General features: G+C 40.7%; 1 protein-coding gene and 3 non-coding genes across 4 annotated transcripts; all 4 read left to right on the top strand.

Annotated features, from left to right (window-relative positions):
* Positions 1-5,627: 5,627 nt before the first annotated feature.
* On the top strand, positions 5,628-5,700 carry trnaf-aaa (transfer RNA phenylalanine (anticodon AAA)). The gene has a single exon. It is a non-coding gene; the product is annotated as a tRNA-Phe (tRNA).
* A 291-nt stretch (positions 5,701-5,991) lies between these two features.
* On the top strand, positions 5,992-6,064 carry trnaf-gaa (transfer RNA phenylalanine (anticodon GAA)). Its single transcript has one exon. It is a non-coding gene; the product is annotated as a tRNA-Phe (tRNA).
* Positions 6,065-6,355: 291 nt separating this feature from the next.
* Positions 6,356-6,429, top strand: trnaf-gaa (transfer RNA phenylalanine (anticodon GAA)). Its single transcript has one exon. It is a non-coding gene; the product is annotated as a tRNA-Phe (tRNA).
* A 4,676-nt stretch (positions 6,430-11,105) lies between these two features.
* On the top strand, positions 11,106-16,512 carry LOC144065532 (uncharacterized). The gene is made up of 2 exons (XM_077588477.1): positions 11,106-11,417; positions 13,884-16,512. Exons 1-2 carry the CDS (start codon positions 11,306-11,308, stop codon positions 15,863-15,865), a joined length of 2,094 nt encoding a protein of 697 aa, XP_077444603.1. The 5' UTR covers positions 11,106-11,305; the 3' UTR covers positions 15,866-16,512.
* Positions 16,513-20,068: the final 3,556 nt, after the last annotated feature.

Below are 20,068 nucleotides of genomic sequence, written 5' to 3'. Positions count from 1 at the left end.
GTATTTCAACACCTTGCTGTATTGCAAGTTCTCGCACTTAGAATTTGAGAGAATGAAGGTTCATCTGCACCTCACAGTCAACATGAATCGGACGTCTACCGCCATCAATGGCAGCCGATGGATTAAATGAGTACTGAGTGTAGTGTGGCCAAGCGGTCCAATGTGCTGGATTTAAGCTTCAGTCTCTCAGGAGGCATGGGTTCAAATCCCACAACTGCCAATAATTCACAGGCTGTTTATCGTTCTTTTGTTGGAGTGTTTATGGCTCTTCTCTAACTTGTAAGATACAATGTGAAACCACTGGCGAGAGAGCTGAGTCCCGAACACACTAATGGAAGTGTCACGTTTGCACACCAGTGTCACTGACGGTACCTCTAGCTTCGCTTTTATCATAATGAATTTTTTTATGAGACTCCTTTTTGCATATCAACGGCGTAACAATGTTGTTAAAGAATTCAGAGCAATTTTGCATTTTAAAAGTGTAGGAATATTAAATTAAATGCACACATTTTGGGCGTGAGTGGTTAGCCCGTCGGTCTCGCAGCTCTGGGGTCCTGGGTTCAAAGCCAGGTCATGTCCATCTGTGTGGAGCTTGCATGTTCTCCCTGGGCCTTCGTGGGTTTCCTCTGAGTACTCCGGTTGCCTCCCACATTCCCAAAACATGCATGGTAGGTTGATTGGACACTCTAAATTGCCCCTAGGTATGGGTGTGTGTGTGCATGATTGTCCGTCTACTTGTGCCCTGCGATCGGCTGGCCACTGATTCAGGATATCCCCCGCCTCTGGCCCGGAAACAGCTGGGATTGGCTACAGTATGCGGGGGGTCCCGTGACACTAATGAGGATAAAGCGGTTCAGAAATGAGATGAGAGATGATAGACATTTTCAGGTATTTTTACTACTATCTAAAGAATACTGCAATGTAAAAATATAAATTGTTTATGACTCTCTCTGCCAAAAAGTCTGATGTGTCAGTTACAACCCCACCAACATTTTGCTTGTAGCATTCTGCTAAAAGAGATGCCTCCCTAAACAGCTGAGGAGTTACAATGCATTGGTTTTTGGGCTGAGCAGACCACTACTGCTGCGGCAACTTGTTTTTTCTTACACAGTACTTGGTATGAAGCTGAATGTGGCGGCTAGGATTGGTCAGTTCCATGACCTGAAGTCCAGGATGTCCATATTGTAATGTCTATATTGAGACAAATATTCAATTCATTGCCTAAAAAGAGGGGCTTTGCAAATAGCTGGGTCGTGAAGTGGGTCTCATATTGAAATGTGTATTTTTCCTGTTTCTAGTCATGACTCCATGAGTCTCAAGCTTCTCCTTAGTAGAGCTCTGTCCTATAGCCAGATGTGTCCTTGAACACTTGCAACATTGTCGTTATCTTCTATTTGGCGGTTCATAACAAATAGCTTACTGTATGAAGTAGGGGAAAATCCCATCCCTGTTCGGTTTCGGTACCACCCTCTTGAGAGAATAAAGGTGAATGTAAGTTGTCTGTCTCGGTGCATTTGTGGATGACAGCCTTGCCTGTGGTTCACTTGTGCCCAGAATATTCTGTAATAAAAGCTTGGAAGTCACTGTTCATCGCCTCCAGCCTGTATTTGGACACCCAACATCTTCCACTTCCGAAATTAATCGAACCCGATAAGGAAGACAGAGTGCTCTTCCTTCTACAGTCGTTCACCATCACTGCAAAGATGGTGCTACAGTAGTCTAATACGTGCTAGGTGCCAAACATGAAGTAGTAGGTGGGTGGTATTTTGCCCAGCAGAATTAAAAAGAACCAGTTTGTGGATCATTGAAAAAATAACTCTTCTCTGATAATTCTGGATTATTTTTTCATCGTGAGTATATTGTTAAACTACATTAATGGAGGTACATTTGTGATTCTATTTGTAATTATTGTCTTATTATTCAATAAAAATAAATCCCTTGGTCTAAATATTGATGTGCATTCAAACAATTCATAACCTCACTATAATAATAAAAAACTTCAATCAAAGAAAAAAAATATTTGAATGTAAAATCATAGCTGAGATTAAAAAAAATGCACTATCATTTTGATCAAGCATGATCATCTGAAATGGTAGTTTATACATTTTCGCGAAAGCTATATCAAACATCAAACATCTGACATTCTGGTCAGCAAACTTTAATGTCAGTGATGACTGTGCAATTGAAGAACTCCTTCAAATACAACCCACTTCTTTGTCAGAGCGGGAGCAGCACATGTTTAAACAAGTAAAAACCACAGCACCAGATTTGAGTTTGTCCAGATATTTTCATCAAGATTCATTTCCGGTAGGTGATTATGTTCAGACAAAAAATGTAAAGAAAACTTTTAACCCAGAGTCTGGAACCGTATTATCAATGAAAAAAATGCCTTCAACAGATGAATCCAGTGAAATTCACTGTTTTAGCACTTTTTTCATGGTCCCAGTAGAGTGTAAGACAAGAGACAGGAAACGAATCAGCAACGCGTTTATAATTTAAGGGGACCACAAGGGTTCAGTCTGACAGTTTAAAAATGTGGCTCTTTGTGTCTTGTTCAACAGCCTTGGAATATCTTGTGAGGGTAGTTTTTATTATTTTACATTCGAGTAGACGCAGTTGGTTGTTACAATGATTGGATTTGCCTACACGTTTATGGAATGGTTGCATGTCTTGTTAAAAAGGGGAACTTTTTGATTACATGAGGGGGGGTGTAAAAGGTTCATTTGTTCATCTTCTGTATTGCTTATCGTCATGGGGATCGTGTGGTTGTTGGGGCCTATCCCAGTTAGTTGTGAACAGGAGAAAAAGCGGTGGTCCTGACTAAGTTTGAACCCTGCAATGAAGATTCACATTTCACATTTTCTTATATTTAAAAAAGGCGATAGTAGTTAAAAAATAAACAGAAAACACAAGTTCAAAAAGTGAAAATGAACGAAAATTAAATGGGAAAATATCTTATAATGTGTTTACTCTTGTTAGATCGCCATTTAACGTCACTGACGAGTTAAATCTGCTGAGCCAACACTCTTGGATTAGATAAAATCACATGCATAGGACTAAAAGTGGAAAACGTCCATTCAGTACATTCGTCCTGACTATGGTTTTTCACCTGTGTGGGTTCTTGTGTGTATTTTGAACCCATGACCTCGGAACTGTAAGGCCACCTAACCCTAACCACTCGGTTAGTAAATGTTAATGTAACTAAATAATTATGAATATTTATCAGAAATTTATCAATACTTTCACTAAGTATTCAATATTGCAGTGTATACTAAAACATGACTATGAGTCACAAATTACGGCCCATTTTGGAAATTGTTTAAAAAGTCTCTTTTGGGTTATAGACACCTTCGAGAAATGTTTCATTTTCCAGTACGATTTATTTATTTCAAATGTGCATTTTCAGTAACTCATGATTGACAGTGACACATTACAGTTGTTTTTCCCAATTGCTAAAAGAGAAAATCCTAAAGGACCCACACATTTAAAAGAAATAGAATAAAAGTACATCCCATTTGAAAATAACACAAGCCCATTTCACACAGTCTCGATTCCCATATCACAACAATCCTCCTCTCTCATAAATCGAAACCTAGTCAATAAACTTCAAATGTTTTCACTGATTACTGTGGTGTTGAAGACGATGATTCTGTTTTGCATCAATTTATGTAACTTGTACCACAACTCCTCATCTGAAACTTCAGAAAAGGAGCCAAGAAAATACTGTTCAGTAAAAAAACTATTCTACATAAAATAAAACTACATTGATTATATGATTATTTATGATCATCATTTTCTGACATTCAATGTGAATGAGGCAGAGGGTACAGAAAATGAATGAATGAATTTGACATGAATGTAAAGAATTAAGGCTTTGTCATGGAGAAACATTGAAGCAGTTAAAGCAGGGGTCACCAAACTGCGGCCCACGGGCCGGATACGGCCCGCCGGCACATTTGGACCGGCCCTCTGAACAATACCAGAGACGCTATCAGATTTTTTTCCTATTTGGTCTTGAAGACTGGGACGTTTTAATCTTGTGTTTGGTTCATTGCACCCCTGCTGAGCCCACAAATCATCCCAGTGAAGCGGGCCTTCGCATTGCTTCTTTGGTGACACGCGCGGGGAGTGTTTCCCTTTGATCCATGCGGGCACTTCCATCGTTGCATGCGCGAGCGGAGTGTTAGCGAGACATCTGGACGATCGCAGGTGAGGGCGGAGCCCTGGGGCCATCGCTATTGCGATGCTATTCAAGCATATAAAAACTGTGCAACCTGAACCTGTTTGAGAACGGAATAATGGCGAAAAGGTTAGTTAAGAGAAAAATTGATTCAGAATGCAGGGTATTTAACCTGCAGTGGACAAACGATTATTTTTTTGTTCAATGCAAAGAAAAGGCTGTTTGTCTCATCTGTCAAGAGACGGTGGCAGTATTCAAAGAATACAATCTTCGCCGGCACTATGAATCCCGTCACAAAGACAAGTACGATAGCGTGCAAGGCCAAACACGAGCAGACAAACTCTCAAAGCTAAAAGTTGGACAATTATCTCAGCAGACTACATTTCTACGCCAAGCTCAGCTGAACCAGGCATCCGTTCGGGCCAGCTTTCGGGTTGCTAAACTGATAGCAAGCAACGGTAAGCCTTTCACTGACGGAGAGTTTTTTAAGAAATGTATGGATGTTGTCGTGGAGGAAGTGTGTCCCGAGAAGAAAGATGCATTTAATGCCGTAAGTCTGTCGGCGAGTACAATCGCCAGACGCGTTGAAGAAATCGGGAGTAATGTATATGCCCAGCTGCAGCAGAAGACGAAAGAATTTGACTTTTTTCATTAGCACTGGATGAAAGCACGGACGTGCAAGACACAGCGCAACTGCTCATTTTTATTCGTGGAGTTAGCGCAAACTTTGAGATTTGCGAGGATCTGGCAGCCCTCCAAAGTCTCAAATGGACTACAACAGGAGAGGATATTTTTGACAAAGTGTGCCAAACCATGGAGAAGTTGGACCTGGACTGGTCAAAGCTAGCTAGCATCACGACTGACGGGGCTCCTAGCATGGTGGCCGAAACTCGCAGTCTAATAATGGGACGCATGAAATGGGAGTTGGAAAAAAGGGGTCTCACCGCCCCGCTACGAGCCCACTGCCAAATTCACCACCAAGCACTGTGCTGCAAAATGTTGACGTGGGATTCTGTAATGACGGTTGTGGTGTCGTGAATAAACTTCAGAGCAAAGGGAGAAGATTGTGCATGGCACAACAGAAAGTTAATGTTCCATGGCTTTTTTTTTCTATGAAGAACCCAGAGAGAGTTATTTAGTTATTATTTATTTCATAAATAGTGTTATTTATTTCCTGTTTTTTTCTGTGAAGAACTCAGAGAGGGTTATTTAGTTATTATTTATTTCATTAATAGTGTTATTATTTGTTTCCTGACTTTTTTTCTGTAAAGAACCTGGAAAGGGTTATTTGGTTGTGTGGCTTTCTGGAAAACAATACATTTTTTGAGCTCCTCTACGATCGTCACACTTTTTCTGTTACAAACTGACACCGGCCCCCCATCAGAGAAGGGAAAGGTTATGTGGCCCTCACAGGAAAAAGTTTGGGGACCCCTGCTGTAAACAATCAGCCGAAGTAGCTCAATTGGGAGAGCGTTAGACTAAAGATCTAAAGGTCCCTGGTTCAATCCCGGGTTTCGGCAAAGCATTGGACCTGGGAAGCCCAGCCTTAATCAGATGGCAGTCAGTATGAAAACTGTTTACCTGTAAGCTATATGTTTTTTTGCAGTCAAGTTTGATTCCTGTCACCGACATGAGCCGAATTGGCTCATATAAAGAGTTTTGGTAAGCGTACCCTGAATCAAACTCGGGCTTCGGCAGTCCCTTGAACTCTCTAAACCGGATCAATACCAGTTAATGCTCCAAATGGAATATTATACTAGTAAGCCATGAGTCAATTTGTAGTCCAAGTTGTTTAACTCTGTAAACAATCTGCCGAAGTAGCTCAGTTGGGAGAGCGTTAGACTGAAGATCTAAAGGTCCCTGGTTCAATCCCGGGTTTCGGCAAAGCATTGGACCTGGGAAGCCAAGCCTAAATCAGATGGCAGTCAGTATGAAAACTGTTTCCCTTTAAGCTATGAGTTTTTTTGCAGTCAAGTTTGATTCCTGTCACCGACATGAGCCGAATTGGCTCATATAAAGAGTTTTGGTAAGCGTACCCTGAATCAAACTCGGGCTTCGGCAGTCCCTTGAACTCTCTAAACCGGATCAATACCAGTTAATGCTCCAAATGGAATATTATACTAGTAAGCCATGAGTCAATTTGCAGTCCAAGTTGTTTATCGATGTAAACAATCAGCCGAAGTAGCTCAGTTGGGAGAGCGTTAGACTGAAGATCTAAAGGTCCCTGGTTCAATTCCGGGGTTTCGGCAAAGCATTGGACCTGGGAAGCCCAGCCTAAATCAGATGGCAGTCAGTATGAAAACTGTTTACCTGTAAGCTATGAGTTTTTTTGCAGTCAAGTTTGATTCCTGTCACCGACATGAGCCGAATTGGCTCATATAAAGAGTTTTGGTAAGCGTACCCTGAATCAAACTCGGGCTTCGGCAGTCCCTTGAACTCTCTAAACCGGATCAATACCAGTTAATGCTCCAAATGGAATATTATACTAGTAAGCCATGAGTCAATTTGCAGTCCAAGTTGTTTAATGCTGTAAACAATCAGCCGAAGTAGCTCAGTTGGGAGAGCGTTAGACTGAAAATCTAAAGGTCCCTGGTTCAGTCCCGGGTTTCGGCAAAGCATTGAACCTGGGAAGCCCAGCCTAAATCAGATGGCAGTCAGTATGAAAACTGTTTACCTGTAAGCTATGTGTTTTTTTGCAGTCAAGTTTGATTCCTGTCACCGACATGAGCCGAATTGGCTCATATAAAGAGTTTTGGTAAGCGTACCCTGAATCAAACTCGGGCATCGGCAGTCCCTTGAACTCCCTAAACCGGATCAATACCACTTAATGCTCCAAATGGAATATTATACTAGTAAACCATGAGTCAATTTGCAGTCCAAGTTGTTTAATGCTGTAAACATTCAGCTGAAGTAGCTCAGTTGGGAGAGCGCTAGACTGAAGATCTAAAGGTCCCTGGTTCAATCCCGGGTTTCGGCAAAGCATTGGACCTTGGAAGCCCAGGCTAAATCAGATGGCAGTCAGTATGAAAACTGTTTACCTGTAAGCTATGAGTTTTTTTGCAGTCAAGTTTGATTCCTGTCACCGACATGAGCCGAATTGGCTCATATAAAGAGTTTTGGTAAGCGTACCCTGAATCAAACTCGGGCTTCGGCAGTCCCTTGAACTCTCTAAACCGGATCAATACCAGTTAATGCTCCAAATGGAATATTATACTAGTAAGCCATGAGTCAATTTGCAGTCCAAGTTGTTTAACGCTGTAAACAATCAGCCGAAGTAGCTCAGTTGGGAGAGCGTTAGACTGAAGATCTAAAGGTCCCTGGTTCAATCCTGGCTTTCGGCAAAGCATTGGACCTGGGAAGCCCAGCCTCAATCAGATGGCAGTCAGTATGAAAACTGTTTACCTGTAAGCTATGAGTTTTTTTGCAGTCAAGTTTGATTCCTGTCACCGACATGAGCCGAATTGGCTCATATAAAGAGTTTTGGTAAGCGTACCCTGAATCAAACTCAGGCTTCGGCAGTCCCTTGAACTCTCTAAACCGGATCAATACCAGTTAATGCTCCAAATGAAATATTATACTAGTAAGCCATGAGTCAATTTGCAGTCCAAGTTGTTTAACACTGTAAACAATCAGCTGAAGTAGCTCAGTTGGGAGAGCGTTAGACTGAAGATCTGAAGGTTCCTGGTTCAATCCCGGGTTTCGGCAAAGCATTGGACCTGGGAAGCCCAGCTTAATTCAGATGGCAGTCAGTATGAAAACTGTTTACCTGTAAGCTATGAGTTTTTTTGCAGTCAAGTTTGATTCCTGTCACCGACATGAGCCGAATTGGCTCATATAAAGAGTTTTGGTAAGCGTACCCTGAATCAAACTCGGGCTTCGGCAGTCCCTTGAACTCTCTAAACCGGATCAATACCAGTTAATGCTCCAAATGGAATATTATACTAGTAAGCCATGAGTCAATTTGCAGTCCAAGTTGTTTAAAGCTGTAAACAATCAGCCGAAGTAGCTCAGTTGGGAGAGCGTTAGACTGAAGATCTAAAGGTCCCTGGTTCAATCCTGGGTTTCGGCAAAGAATTGGACCTGGGAAGCCCAGCCTAAATCAGATGACAGTCAGTATGAAAACTGTTTACCTGTAAGCTATGAGTTTTTTTGCAGTCAAGTTTGATTCCTGTCACCGACATGAGCCGAATTGGCTCATATAAAGAGTTTTGGTAAGCGTACCCTGAATCAAACTCGGGCTTCGGCAGTCCCTTGAACTCTCTGAACCGGATCAATACCAGTTAATGCTCCAAATGGAATATTATACTAGTAAGCCATGATTCAATTTGCAGTCCAAGTTGTTTAACGCTGTAAACCAGGGGTCACCAAACTACGGCCCGCGGGCCGGACACGGCCCGCCGGCACATTTGGACCGGCCCTCTGAACAATACCAGAGACGCTATCGGATTTTTTTTCCTATTTGGCCTTGAAGACTGGGACATTTTAATCTTGTGTTTGGTTCATTGCACCCCTGCTGAGCCCACAAATCATCCCAGTGAAGCGGGGCTTCGCATTGCTTCTTTGGTGACATGCGCGGGGAGAGTGTTTCCCTTTGATGCATGCGGGCACGTCCACCGTTGCATGCACGAGCAGTGTTACCGAGACATCTGGACGATCGCAGGTGAGGGCGGAGCCCTGGGACCATCGCGGACTATTCAAGCATATTAAAACTGCAACCTGTTTGAGAACGGAATAATGGCGAAAAAGTTAGGTGAGAGAAAAATTGATTCAGAATGCAGGATATTTAACCTGGAGTGGACAAACGATTATTTTTTTGTTCAATGCAAAGAAAAGGCTGTTTGTCTCATTTGTCAAGAGACGGTGGCGGTATTCAAAGAATACAATCTTTGCCGACACTATGAATCCCGTCACAAAGACAAGTACGATAGATTGCAAGGCCAAATACGAGCAGACAAACTCTCAAAGCGAAAAAGTGGACTACTATCTTAGCAGAACCAGGCATCCGTTCGGGCCAGCTTTTGGGTTGCTAAATTGATAGCAAGCAGCGGTAAGCCTTTCACTGACGGAGAGTTTGTTAAGAAATGTATGGATACTGTCGTGGAGGAGGTGTGTCCCGAGAAGAAAGATGCATTTAAGTTACGCTACGAGTCCACTGCCAAATTCACCACCAAGCACTGTGTTGCAAAATTTTGACGTGGGATTCTGTAATGACGGTTGTGGTGTCGTGCATAAACTTCAGAGCAAAGGGAGAAGATTGTGCATGGCACAACAGAAAGTTAATGTTCCATGGCTTTTTCTGTTACAAACTGACACCGGCCCCCCATCAGAGAAGGGAAAAATTATGTGGCCCTCACAAGAAAAAGTTTGGGGACCCCTGCTGTACACAATATTTAAGACACTGTCAATCAAAAGTTATCGGAGAAGCACATTTTAAGAAATTATATCAGAAAAATAGCAATTTCTCAAAGGTGTCTTAAACCCAAAAGGAAGAGTTTGTTTTTTCTTTTATTTACATTATTTGCTTAATCCGGACCAACCACTAGATTTAAATTATGTCTTGATTTTCCCATTTTTAACGAATATTTGCAATTTTTCCCTCCAATTTTGTTCTTTTGTGTTTTAGTTCAATAAGTATTTTGTAAAATGTAAAAATAACTATATAGAAATATTTTCAACAAATGATTATTCCCTTATTGAAAATAAAAGCTCAAATAAACATTGTTTTAGATCTATGAAAAATATTTAAGGCTTTATATCCAGTTCTTTAAATCAGATTTAATCTCTCTCTCGCTCTCTTGCTCTCTCCCGCTCCCTCCCTCCCACTCCCTATCTCCCTCCCTACCTCCCTACCTCCCTCCCTCCCTCCCTCCCAATCCCTCCCTCCCTCCCTCCCTCCTCCCTCCTCCCTCCCTTGTAGATCATCCGTCTGGCCTGGAACTTGTTGTCCTGTTCAGTCCATAGTTATGAAGACAAATGACTGGCCCCGACAGGAAGACTGGGGGAAAGTGCACTCGGTCCAAACAGTATGGCACAATTTAAATTATAGCTTCATTACCTATTAATTCCAAATGAACAAAGAACTGAATGACAAGCCTTGCATTTTACATTTTTTATCGATCTAAAACTATGTTTATTTTAGCTTTTTTTCTTACAGAGGGAAGATGTCTTTTAATCATTTAATTTCAAAAGGAAACGAAATATGTTTTTATGTTCAAAATTAAAGTGGAAAACAGAAAACATCTTTATATTGTTATTTTTACATTTGACTAAATACTCATTGAACTAAAACACAAAAAGAAAAAATAAGGATGAAAAAATTGCAAATATTCGTTAAAAATGGGAATATCAAGAAATATAATTTACATCTAGTGGTTGGTCCAGATTGAGGGAATAATGTTAATAAAAGAAAAAACAAACTTTTCCTTTTGGGTTTAAGACACCTTTGAGAAATTGCAAATTTTCTCATATAATTTCTGCGCTTCTTCGATAACTTGTGATTGACAGTGTCTTAATTATTGTGTATAATGTCCACGAATACTGAAATTAAAATTAAACAAATTTTCTCCTGACCACAAGAGAGCGTTACCTAAATAAGAGACTGATTCCTGCGAGTTCAAACCGTTTCATTGAAGAACTACTTCTCCCGTGATGCCAATCGGCCAAACAGCAACAGCTCCATTATCAAGGACGATTTTTCTCTGCGCATGCGCGTTTTGCGAAGCCTCCTTTTGAGACGCAATCTTCAAGTTATTTATGTTTAATTTAATTTTCAATTTAATTAAAACCTGCGCAAACAATTACTGCTCAAACCACACGTCAGAACATTTGAAGATTAATTATTTCCTATTTCCGACTCTCTTACATTTATAAATCGGAGGAAGTGACGCTGACACCGCGCATGCGCAGTTTTCGCCACCTAGCTTAACCTATGGGTCCCCGACGTGTCTAGCATAAGCTACTTTATGACCTTAAATATCAGCCAAAATCATTTTCAAGACCTCGTTGAAGCTTTGCGGCCTACTTTAGCTCAGCCTGTTAGCATATATCAAAGGATCAACTCTTCAAGTCGTCGAAGAACTTTGAAGCTTTGCGCCCTCTTTAACTTAGCCTAGCTAGCAGCTATCAATGGCGTCTCCTTCAGAATTTACGTGTGGGAAAAGAGCAGCAAAGTTCCACGAGGAAAACTCGACATTTTGCAAAATAATCCATGCAAAAGTTGTCCTTCACAGAATAGAAGGTGGGTCCATTTTTATATCTATATATTCCCTTCATCATTAAGGCTTAATGGTAATTGTAGAAGTGCTTTTTTGTGCGCTGCAATTGCATATTCAAGTACAGTAATCCCTCAGCATTTCACTACATCGCAGATTTTTCTGGGGAAAATGTTTATTTTTTAAATAATTTTTCAAGCGGAAGCAACTCCCATGTCTTCCGCTTGCTACTAGGACTCAGCACTGGAGATTTTTTTAAAATTATAAATTCATAAAAATGTGAAAACCGGCCCAGAGGAGCGAGTGGTTAGCGCATCGGCCTCACAGCTCTCAGGTCCTAGGTTCAAATCCAGGTCAAGTCCACCTGTGTGGAGTTTGCATGTTCTTCCCAGGCCTGTGTGGGTTTCCTCCAGATACTCCGGTTTTCCTCCCACACTCCAAAGACTTGCATAGTAAGGCTTTTTTTAATAATAAAAAAGACCATGTATAGCAGGGGTCCCCAAACTTTTTCCTGTGAGGGCCACATAACTTTTCCCTTCTCCGATGGGGGGCCGGTGTCAGTTTGTAACAGAAAAAGTGTGACGATCGATCGTAGGGGAGCTTACATTTTTTATTGTTTTCCAGAAAGCCACACATAACCAAATAACCCTTTCCAGGTTATTTACAGAAAAAAAGTCAGGAAACAAATAATAACACTATTAATGAAATAAATAATAACTAAATAACTCTCTCTGGGTTCTTCATAGAAAAAAAAAGCCATGGAACATTAACTTTCTGTTGTGCCATACACAATCTTCTCCCTTTGCTCTGAAGTTTATGCACGACACCACAACCGTCATTACAGAATCCCACGTCAACATTTTGCGGCACAGAGCTTGCTGGTGAATTCGGCAGTGGACTCGTAGCGGGGCGGTGAGACCCCTTTTTTCCAACTCCTGGTTCATGCGTCCCATTATTAGACCGCAAGTTTCGGCCACCATGCTAGGAGCCCCGTCAGTCGTGATGCTAGCTAGCTTTGACCAGTCCAGGTCCAACTTCTCCAGGGTTTGGCACACTTTGTCAAAAATATCCTCTCCCGTTGTAGTCCCTTTGAGACTTTGGAGGGCTGCCAGATCCTAGCAAACCTCAAAGTTTGCGTTAACTCCACGAATAAAAATGAGCAGTTGCGGTGTGTCTTGCACGTCCATGCTTTCATCCAGTGCTAATGAAAAAGAGTCAAATTCTTTCGTCTTCTGCTGCAGCTGGGCATATACATTACTCCCGATTTATTCAACATGTCTGGTCATTGTACTCACCGACAGACTTACGGCATTAAATGCATCTTTCTTCTCGGGACACACTTCCTCCACGACAACATCCATACATTTCTTAAAAAACTCTCCGTCAGTGAAAGGCTTACCGTTGCTTGCTATCAGTTTAGCAACCCGAAAGCTGGCCCAAACGGATGCCTGGTTCAGCTGAGCTTGGCGTAGAAATGTAGTCTGCTGAGATAATAGTCCAACTTTTAGCTTTGAGAGTTTGTCTGCTCGTATTTGGCCTTGCACACTATCGTACTTGTCTTTGTGACGGGATTCATAGTGCCGGCGAAGATTGTATTCTTTGAATACTGCCACCGTCTCTTGACAGATGAGACAAACAGCCTTTTCTTTGCATTGAAAAAAATAATAATCGTTTGTCCACTGCAGGTTAAATACCCTGCATTCTGAATCAATTTTTCTCTTAACTCACCTTTTCGCCATTATTCCGTTCTCAAACAAGTTCAGGTTGCAGTTTTTATATGCTTGAATAGCATCGCAATAGCGATGGCCCCAGGGCTCCGCCCTCACCTGCGATCGTCCAGATGTCTCACTAACACTCTGCTCGCGCATGCAACGGTGGAAGTGCCCCATGCATCAAAGGGAAACACTCTCCCCGCGCATGTCACCAAAGAAGCAATGCGAAGGCCCGCTTCACTGGGATGATTTGTGGACTCAGCAGGGGTGCAATGAACCAAACACAAGATTAAAACGTCCCAGTCTTCAAGGCCAAATAGGAAAAAAATCCGATAGCGTATCTGGTATTGTTCAGAGGGCCGGCCCAAATGTGCCGGTGGGCCGTATCCGGCCCGCGGGCCGTAGTTTGGTGACCCCTGATGTATAGTAAAGTATCAGTTTCTTTAAAAAATGACCATTTATAGAAAGGTTTTTGTTTTAATTACCTTTTTATTTTGTCGCGTGTGGGTTTTCTCCAGGTACTCCGGCTTCCTCCCACATTGTAAAGACATGGTAGGCTGATTCGACACTAAATTGCTCCTAGGTATGAGTGTGAGTGTGAATGGTTGTCTGTCTTGTTGTGCCCTGCGATTGGCTGGTCAACAATTCAGGGTGCCCCCCCCCCTCCGCCTCTGGCCCAAAGTCAGCTGGGATAGACTTTACATTCCCAGTCTAACCTAAAGGACTTCTCTTTGGATAGACAGATTATGAAACATATCATTTATTTTCGTGTCTTTGCAGGTTTCAGAGAATATCTTGGTCCTGATGGGAAAGAGTCGGTTGGCCTTAAAAAGGAACTTGAGCTCCCCCAAATCAAAGGGGAGGAGCCACAGTTCCCTCAACAACAAATGAGAGACGAGCGACTTCCAATCAAGAAGGAGGAAGATGATGTCACCTGGTCACTTGGTGAAAACCTGAAGAGGGAAGAGGATCTGGGCGTGACCAGCAGAGGGGCGGAGCCTGCACACACCTTAAAGTTACCCCAAATTAAAGAGGAGGAGCCAGAGTTCCCTCAACAGCAAATCAAGAAGGAGAAAGAAGATTTCACTGTGTCAACTGGTGAGCCTTTCAAGAGTGAAGATGATCTGGGCGTGGCCGACAGAGGGGCGGAGACTCCGAACGGCAGCTCAGCAGAAGGGCAAGCAGACAATTTAATTGCTCCGTTATCAGAAAGCGAAGACTTGCTTTATGACAATGAAGGTCTTAAGGACGGCAAACTCTGGAAATGCTCTCAGTGTGGAAAAACCTTTGGGAAAAAGTCTACTTTGAAAACTCACATGAGGAGCCACACTTGGGAGAAACCCTTATCATGTACAGTTTGTGGTAAAACATTTACACACAAGAGAAACTTAAATATTCATGCAAGAACACACATAGGTGACAAACCATTTTCGTGTTCAGTTTGTGGTAAACGATTTACAGAGAAGAAAACCTTAAAAAGGCACACAAGAACCCACACTGGTGAAAAATCATTTGCGTGCTCAGTTTGTAGTCAAAGATTCACACAGAAGGGACACTTAATTAGTCATGCAAGAACACACACAGGTGACAAACCATTTTCATGCTCAGTTTGCGGTAAAAGATTTACAGAGAAAGGAAGCTTAAAAATACACACAAGAACCCACACTGGTGAAAAACCATTTTCGTGTTCACTTTGTGATCAAACATTCACACGGAAGGATCACTTAATTATTCATGCAAGAACACACACTGGTGAAAAACCATTTTCGTGTTCAGTTTGTGGTAAACGATTTACAGAGAAGAGAACCTTAAAAGGGCACATAAGAACCCACACTGGTGAAAAACCATTTTCGTGTTCAGTTTGTGGTAAAAGATTTACAGAGAAAGGAAGCTTAAAAATACACACAAGAACCCACACTGGTGAAAAACCATTTTCGTGTTCAGTTTGTGGTAAAACATTTACAGAAAGGGGAACGTTAAAAGCCCACATAAGAACCCACACTGGTGAAAAACCATTTTCGTGTTCAGTTTGTGGTAAAACATTTACAAACAAGAACATCTTAACTATTCATGCAAGAACACACACGGGTGAAAAACCATTTTCGTGTTCAGTTTGTGGTAAAAGTTTCACACGGAAGGGAATCTTAATTAGTCATGCAATAACACACACAGGTGAAAAACCATTTTCGTGTTCAGTTTGTGGTCAAAGTTTCACACGGAAGGGAATCTTAATTAGTCATGCAATAACACACACAGGTGAAAAACCATTTTCGTGTTCAGTTTGTGGTAAAAGATTTACAGAGAAGGGGAACTTAAAAAGGCACACAAGAACCCACACTGGTGAAAAACCATTTTCGTGTTCAGTTTGTGGTCAAAGATTTACACACCAGCGAAACTTAAAAAGTCACACGAGAACACACTCGGGTGAAAAACCATTTTCGTGTTCAGTTTGTGGTAAAAGATTTACAGAGAAGGGACACTTAAAAAGTCACACGAGAACACACTCGGGTGAAAAACCATTTTCGTGTTCAGTTTGTGGTAAAAGATTTACAGAGAAGAGAAACTTAAAAAGGCACACAAGAACCCACACTGGTGAAAAAACATTTTCGTGTTCAGTTTGTAAAGCCTTTTCTCAAAAGCAACACTTAAAAACGCACACAAGAACCCACACTGGTGAAAAACCATTTTCGTGTTCAGTTTGTGGTCAAAGATTCACACGGAAGGTATTCTTAATTATTCATGCAAGAACACACACAGGTTAAAAGCCATTCTCGTGTGCAGTTTGTGGTAAAGCCTTTTCTCAAAAGCAAGATTTCCAAAAACACAAGAATCCACGCTGGTCATTTTCGTGTTCAGTTTGTGGTAAAACATTTGCAGATAAGGGAACGATAAAAACCCACATAAGAACCCACACTGGTGAAAAAACAATTTCCTGCTCAGTCTGTGGCCACAGATTCGCTACTACAGCCCAATTAAAAAGCTACACAATTCAAAAACCTTTTCCAGGTGCAGTTAATTTTCCAACATTTTCTCAGAAAGGAACCTGAAAAGAAGACTTAACAACCCGCAGTGGCGAAAAGCCCTTTCTTTGCTCAATTTGTGGTTCAACACATTGGTTAAAAATACTTATTAATTCATAATACTAAGTTTGTTGCCAAGGATTTATTCATAAGACTTAAAAGAAACAAACGTGTGTGTGTGTATGTTATCTATTAATTGGCAAAAATGACGAGAATCCCCCGTGTCATTTTTGAATCATGTTGATATAATTTGTCTGCTGTGAATTTGTCTCTGTTTGAAAAAGAGAAAAACAAGTCAAATTTTGTTTTATTTCATTTAATCTTCAGAATTTTCTATTAGCTTTGTAAACTACATTCTTCATATATATATATATATATATATATATATATATATATATATATATATATATATATATATATACATATATACATATATACATATATACATATATACACACATACACACATACACACACACACACACACACACACACACACACATACACACATACACACATACACACATACACACATACACACATACACACATACACACATACACACATACACACATACACACATACACACACACATACATACACACATACACACACACATACATACACACATACACACATACATACACACATACACACATACACACATACACACACACACATACATACACACACATACACACACATACACACACATACACACACATACACACACATACACACACATACACACACATACACACACATACACACACATACACACACATACACACACATACACACACATACACACACATACACACACATACACACACATACATACATACATATACATATATATATACAGTGGTACCTCGACATACGATCTTAATCCGTTCCGGGACTGAAATCGTATGATGAGATTCTCGTAACTCCAGCGGACGTTTCCCATTGAAATGAATGGGAAACACACATCCAAAAACAGGATATTGGATTGGAAAAAATGTTTTATTTCTTCTAATTCGCCATCTATTAACAAAGTAACACATAACTAGTAGTTTAATAGTAATAAAATGTGTTTAATCTAACTAAAATTGGGCAGATTTCGCCGACGGGAGACAGAGACTTTTGGGGGCGTGGGGGGGGGTTCGTTTTTTTCCCACGACAACGCACTCGTAAAACGGAACAAACAAATTTAAATTAACTTGGATTAATATATACAGACACTCAAACATACGTTTAATGTAACTTTACACAAAACTGAAATCTAATTTTGTTGTAATCTTTTGTTACCTTCGTTTTCCGGGTTGGCGGTTTGCCACGCCTCCACCCTCACGTTCGCTATCGATGGGCTGTTTGCTGTTGTACTACGTATTCCCTTCAAAATACAGACGCTCCCCTACTTACGAACGAGTTAGGTTCCGAGCGATTGTTCATAAGTTGAATTTGTTTGTAAGTTGATTCAGTGCTATATTTTGTATTACAATTTATGTTTAAGGCCTATATAAGTATATTGGTGTAAGGTTTATATAAGTGCATTTGTATGTTTAAGGCTTGTATAAGTAACATGCATTGGTTTGTACTGAAAAAAACATTTAATAAAATGGAGAGAATATGTACAGTACTGTATATATATATAGAGAGAGAGAGATTTATGTGTTAGAAACTGTCCGAAAGAAGCGATCTAACGACGATTGCACAGTTTTCTTCTTTTTTCATCATAAATGATGCGGTAGCACTGTATGGCATCATTCAATTGATTTGCAAACTTTGTGCAACGTTCAATATTTGGGTCCTGCTGCTCGATCTTTCTGTTTATAAATGGTACTGATGGTCGAACGATTCAAGTTGTATATGTGCAACGCTCACCACTCTCACGGGCATCAAGCTTCGTTATTATTGTCACTCGTTTCAAATGAAATGGCTTGCCTCTTCCTTGCAACTCCCTCAATAGAATCCTTTCGCTTTTTCCCAACCATATTCAATAATGGATGCACGAGATATTTAATGATACAAATGAAAAAGGTTCTTTGCGCACTGGAGATACGTTCACGCACTTCCGCATTGCAACGAAGAAGGTAGATGCCGGGTGAGCTGAGCCCTCACAGCGCCAGGTGTATTAGCGGCGGAAAGAAGCACTACTCGGAAAAAAATACAAAATCGAACTTACGAACATTTTTCGACATAAACGCAATTTGCAGACATGTTTGTATGTACCGTTGTTCGTAAGTCCTATGTTCGTAAGTAGGGGAGCGTCTCTATTCCGAAAATGATTCACACAAATGCCAACAAGAAATAGTCTTGTAGTACATTTTAGCAATCGCTCCGCTGCTCATAAAGACCGGCTCGCAACTCCCTCGTTGAAATGGCTCTGGTTGCAACCGCTTTGAACGGCACCTATGAGAGAGAGTTGCGACCAGAAATATTACAAAGAGGGAATTGCGAGCCAGTGCCACTGATGTTCTTAGGAGCAGCGAACGAGAAGTAATATAATACTCCTCGTATTAGATAATAAAAATAACAGGAAATGCAACAGCTGAGCTTACCCACGTATTGATTGTGGGTAATGAAGTTTCATTCTGAGAAAGAGTGCCATTGCCTATCGGCGTTGTGTGCACGAGTATACTTCATTACCCAGAAAGCGCTCTTTTTGCCCGCGCATGCGCGTTGTGCGTTTCCTGGTCGATGCGTAGGACGAAAAACTCGTCTGAATTAATCGTTCAGTGCTCGTAGATATTGTTATACACGAAAGATATGCAAAAAAGCTTGGTCGCATCACGAAATTTTGATCGCATGACGGGCGAATTATTCGAGCGAAATTTCCGCCGTGAGACGAGAATTTTGTATGTCGAGCGGTCATGTGACGAGGTACCACTGTGTGTGTATATATATGTATATATATATATATATATATATTTAAATCGGATTTAAATAACTGAATGACAAGCCTTGCATTTTACATTTTTTATAGATCTAAAACAATGTTTATTTGACCTTTTTTTCTTAGTAAGGGAATATGTATTTTAATCATTTCTTTTTCATTTCAAATGGAAACCAAATATTTTTTTAAGTTCAAAATTAAAGTGGTAAACAGAAAATATTTTTATATAGTTATTTTTACATTTTACAAAATACTTATTGTACTAAAACACAAAAAGAAAAGAATTGATGGAAACATTGCAAAAATTCTGTTAGAATTATTACGGGGTGTTTCTATATGTTTTGTAAGCATTTTTAATAAGTAATAAGGCATTTTAATTACTTTTGTATAAGAGTGTCTTTAATTTGAGACTGGGACAAACTCGAGGTCACCCTACTGGCTCCAGCTTGTTGACATAACCACTCACCCTCCAAGGACTGTTTACTGGGAGATAGACCTCGCAACCCAGCCACCCGGATGCAAGTTCGCAATGATCTACGAAGGACTCATAAATTGTTTTGTCTGGGACACCGGCAGTTTACCTTATAAAGAAATTATTATGCTTATACTGCAAATTCTTACACAGGTGTTTTTCTTTCAATGGCAATTGTTTAAATCAGATTACCTTTGAATGTTTTGGTTATGTGCCGCTAAATGGACCGAAGAGTATGCCGCTCGTCAGAATGCACTGGGGGCTAAGACGACGTCACATGGCATTTTCCTTGCAAGTGTAACCAGAAATGTTGAGAGATGTTTTTCCTTTTTTAATTAAATATTACTAATAATGATTTAAAAGGTTTGAATCATTATTCTAACAATTGTCATCATACACAGCTGCGTATAACAAAATTGGTGAAAGAACAATAATCATGTGCTGTTGGCAGTGATGGGATTTGAACCCACACCTCCTGAGAGACTGGGGCCTAAATCCAGCACCTTGGACCGCTCGGCCACATTACCTTAGGGTTAATCACTTGCATGTTTGTCCAAATGGTTTAAGAGCTAATTAATGGCAACCGGCAGAAATGT

This window comes from Stigmatopora argus, chromosome 20 (genome assembly GCF_051989625.1).
Source record: "Stigmatopora argus isolate UIUO_Sarg chromosome 20, RoL_Sarg_1.0, whole genome shotgun sequence".
NCBI classification, from domain to species: Eukaryota; Metazoa; Chordata; class Actinopteri; order Syngnathiformes; family Syngnathidae; genus Stigmatopora; species Stigmatopora argus.
Note: the sequence above shows the minus strand (reverse complement) of the source record. Positions and strands in the feature narration are given on the sequence as shown.

Excerpts from the sequence above, each read along its gene's own strand:
- LOC144065532 (XM_077588477.1), top strand. The coding sequence starts at position 11,306 with ATGGCGTCTCCTTCAGAATTTACGTGTGGGAAAAGAGCAGCAAAGTTC. Across the intron at positions 11,418-13,883 it reads TGTCCTTCACAGAATAGAAG|GTTTCAGAGAATATCTTGGT; the intron begins GTGGGTCCATTT and ends GTGTCTTTGCAG.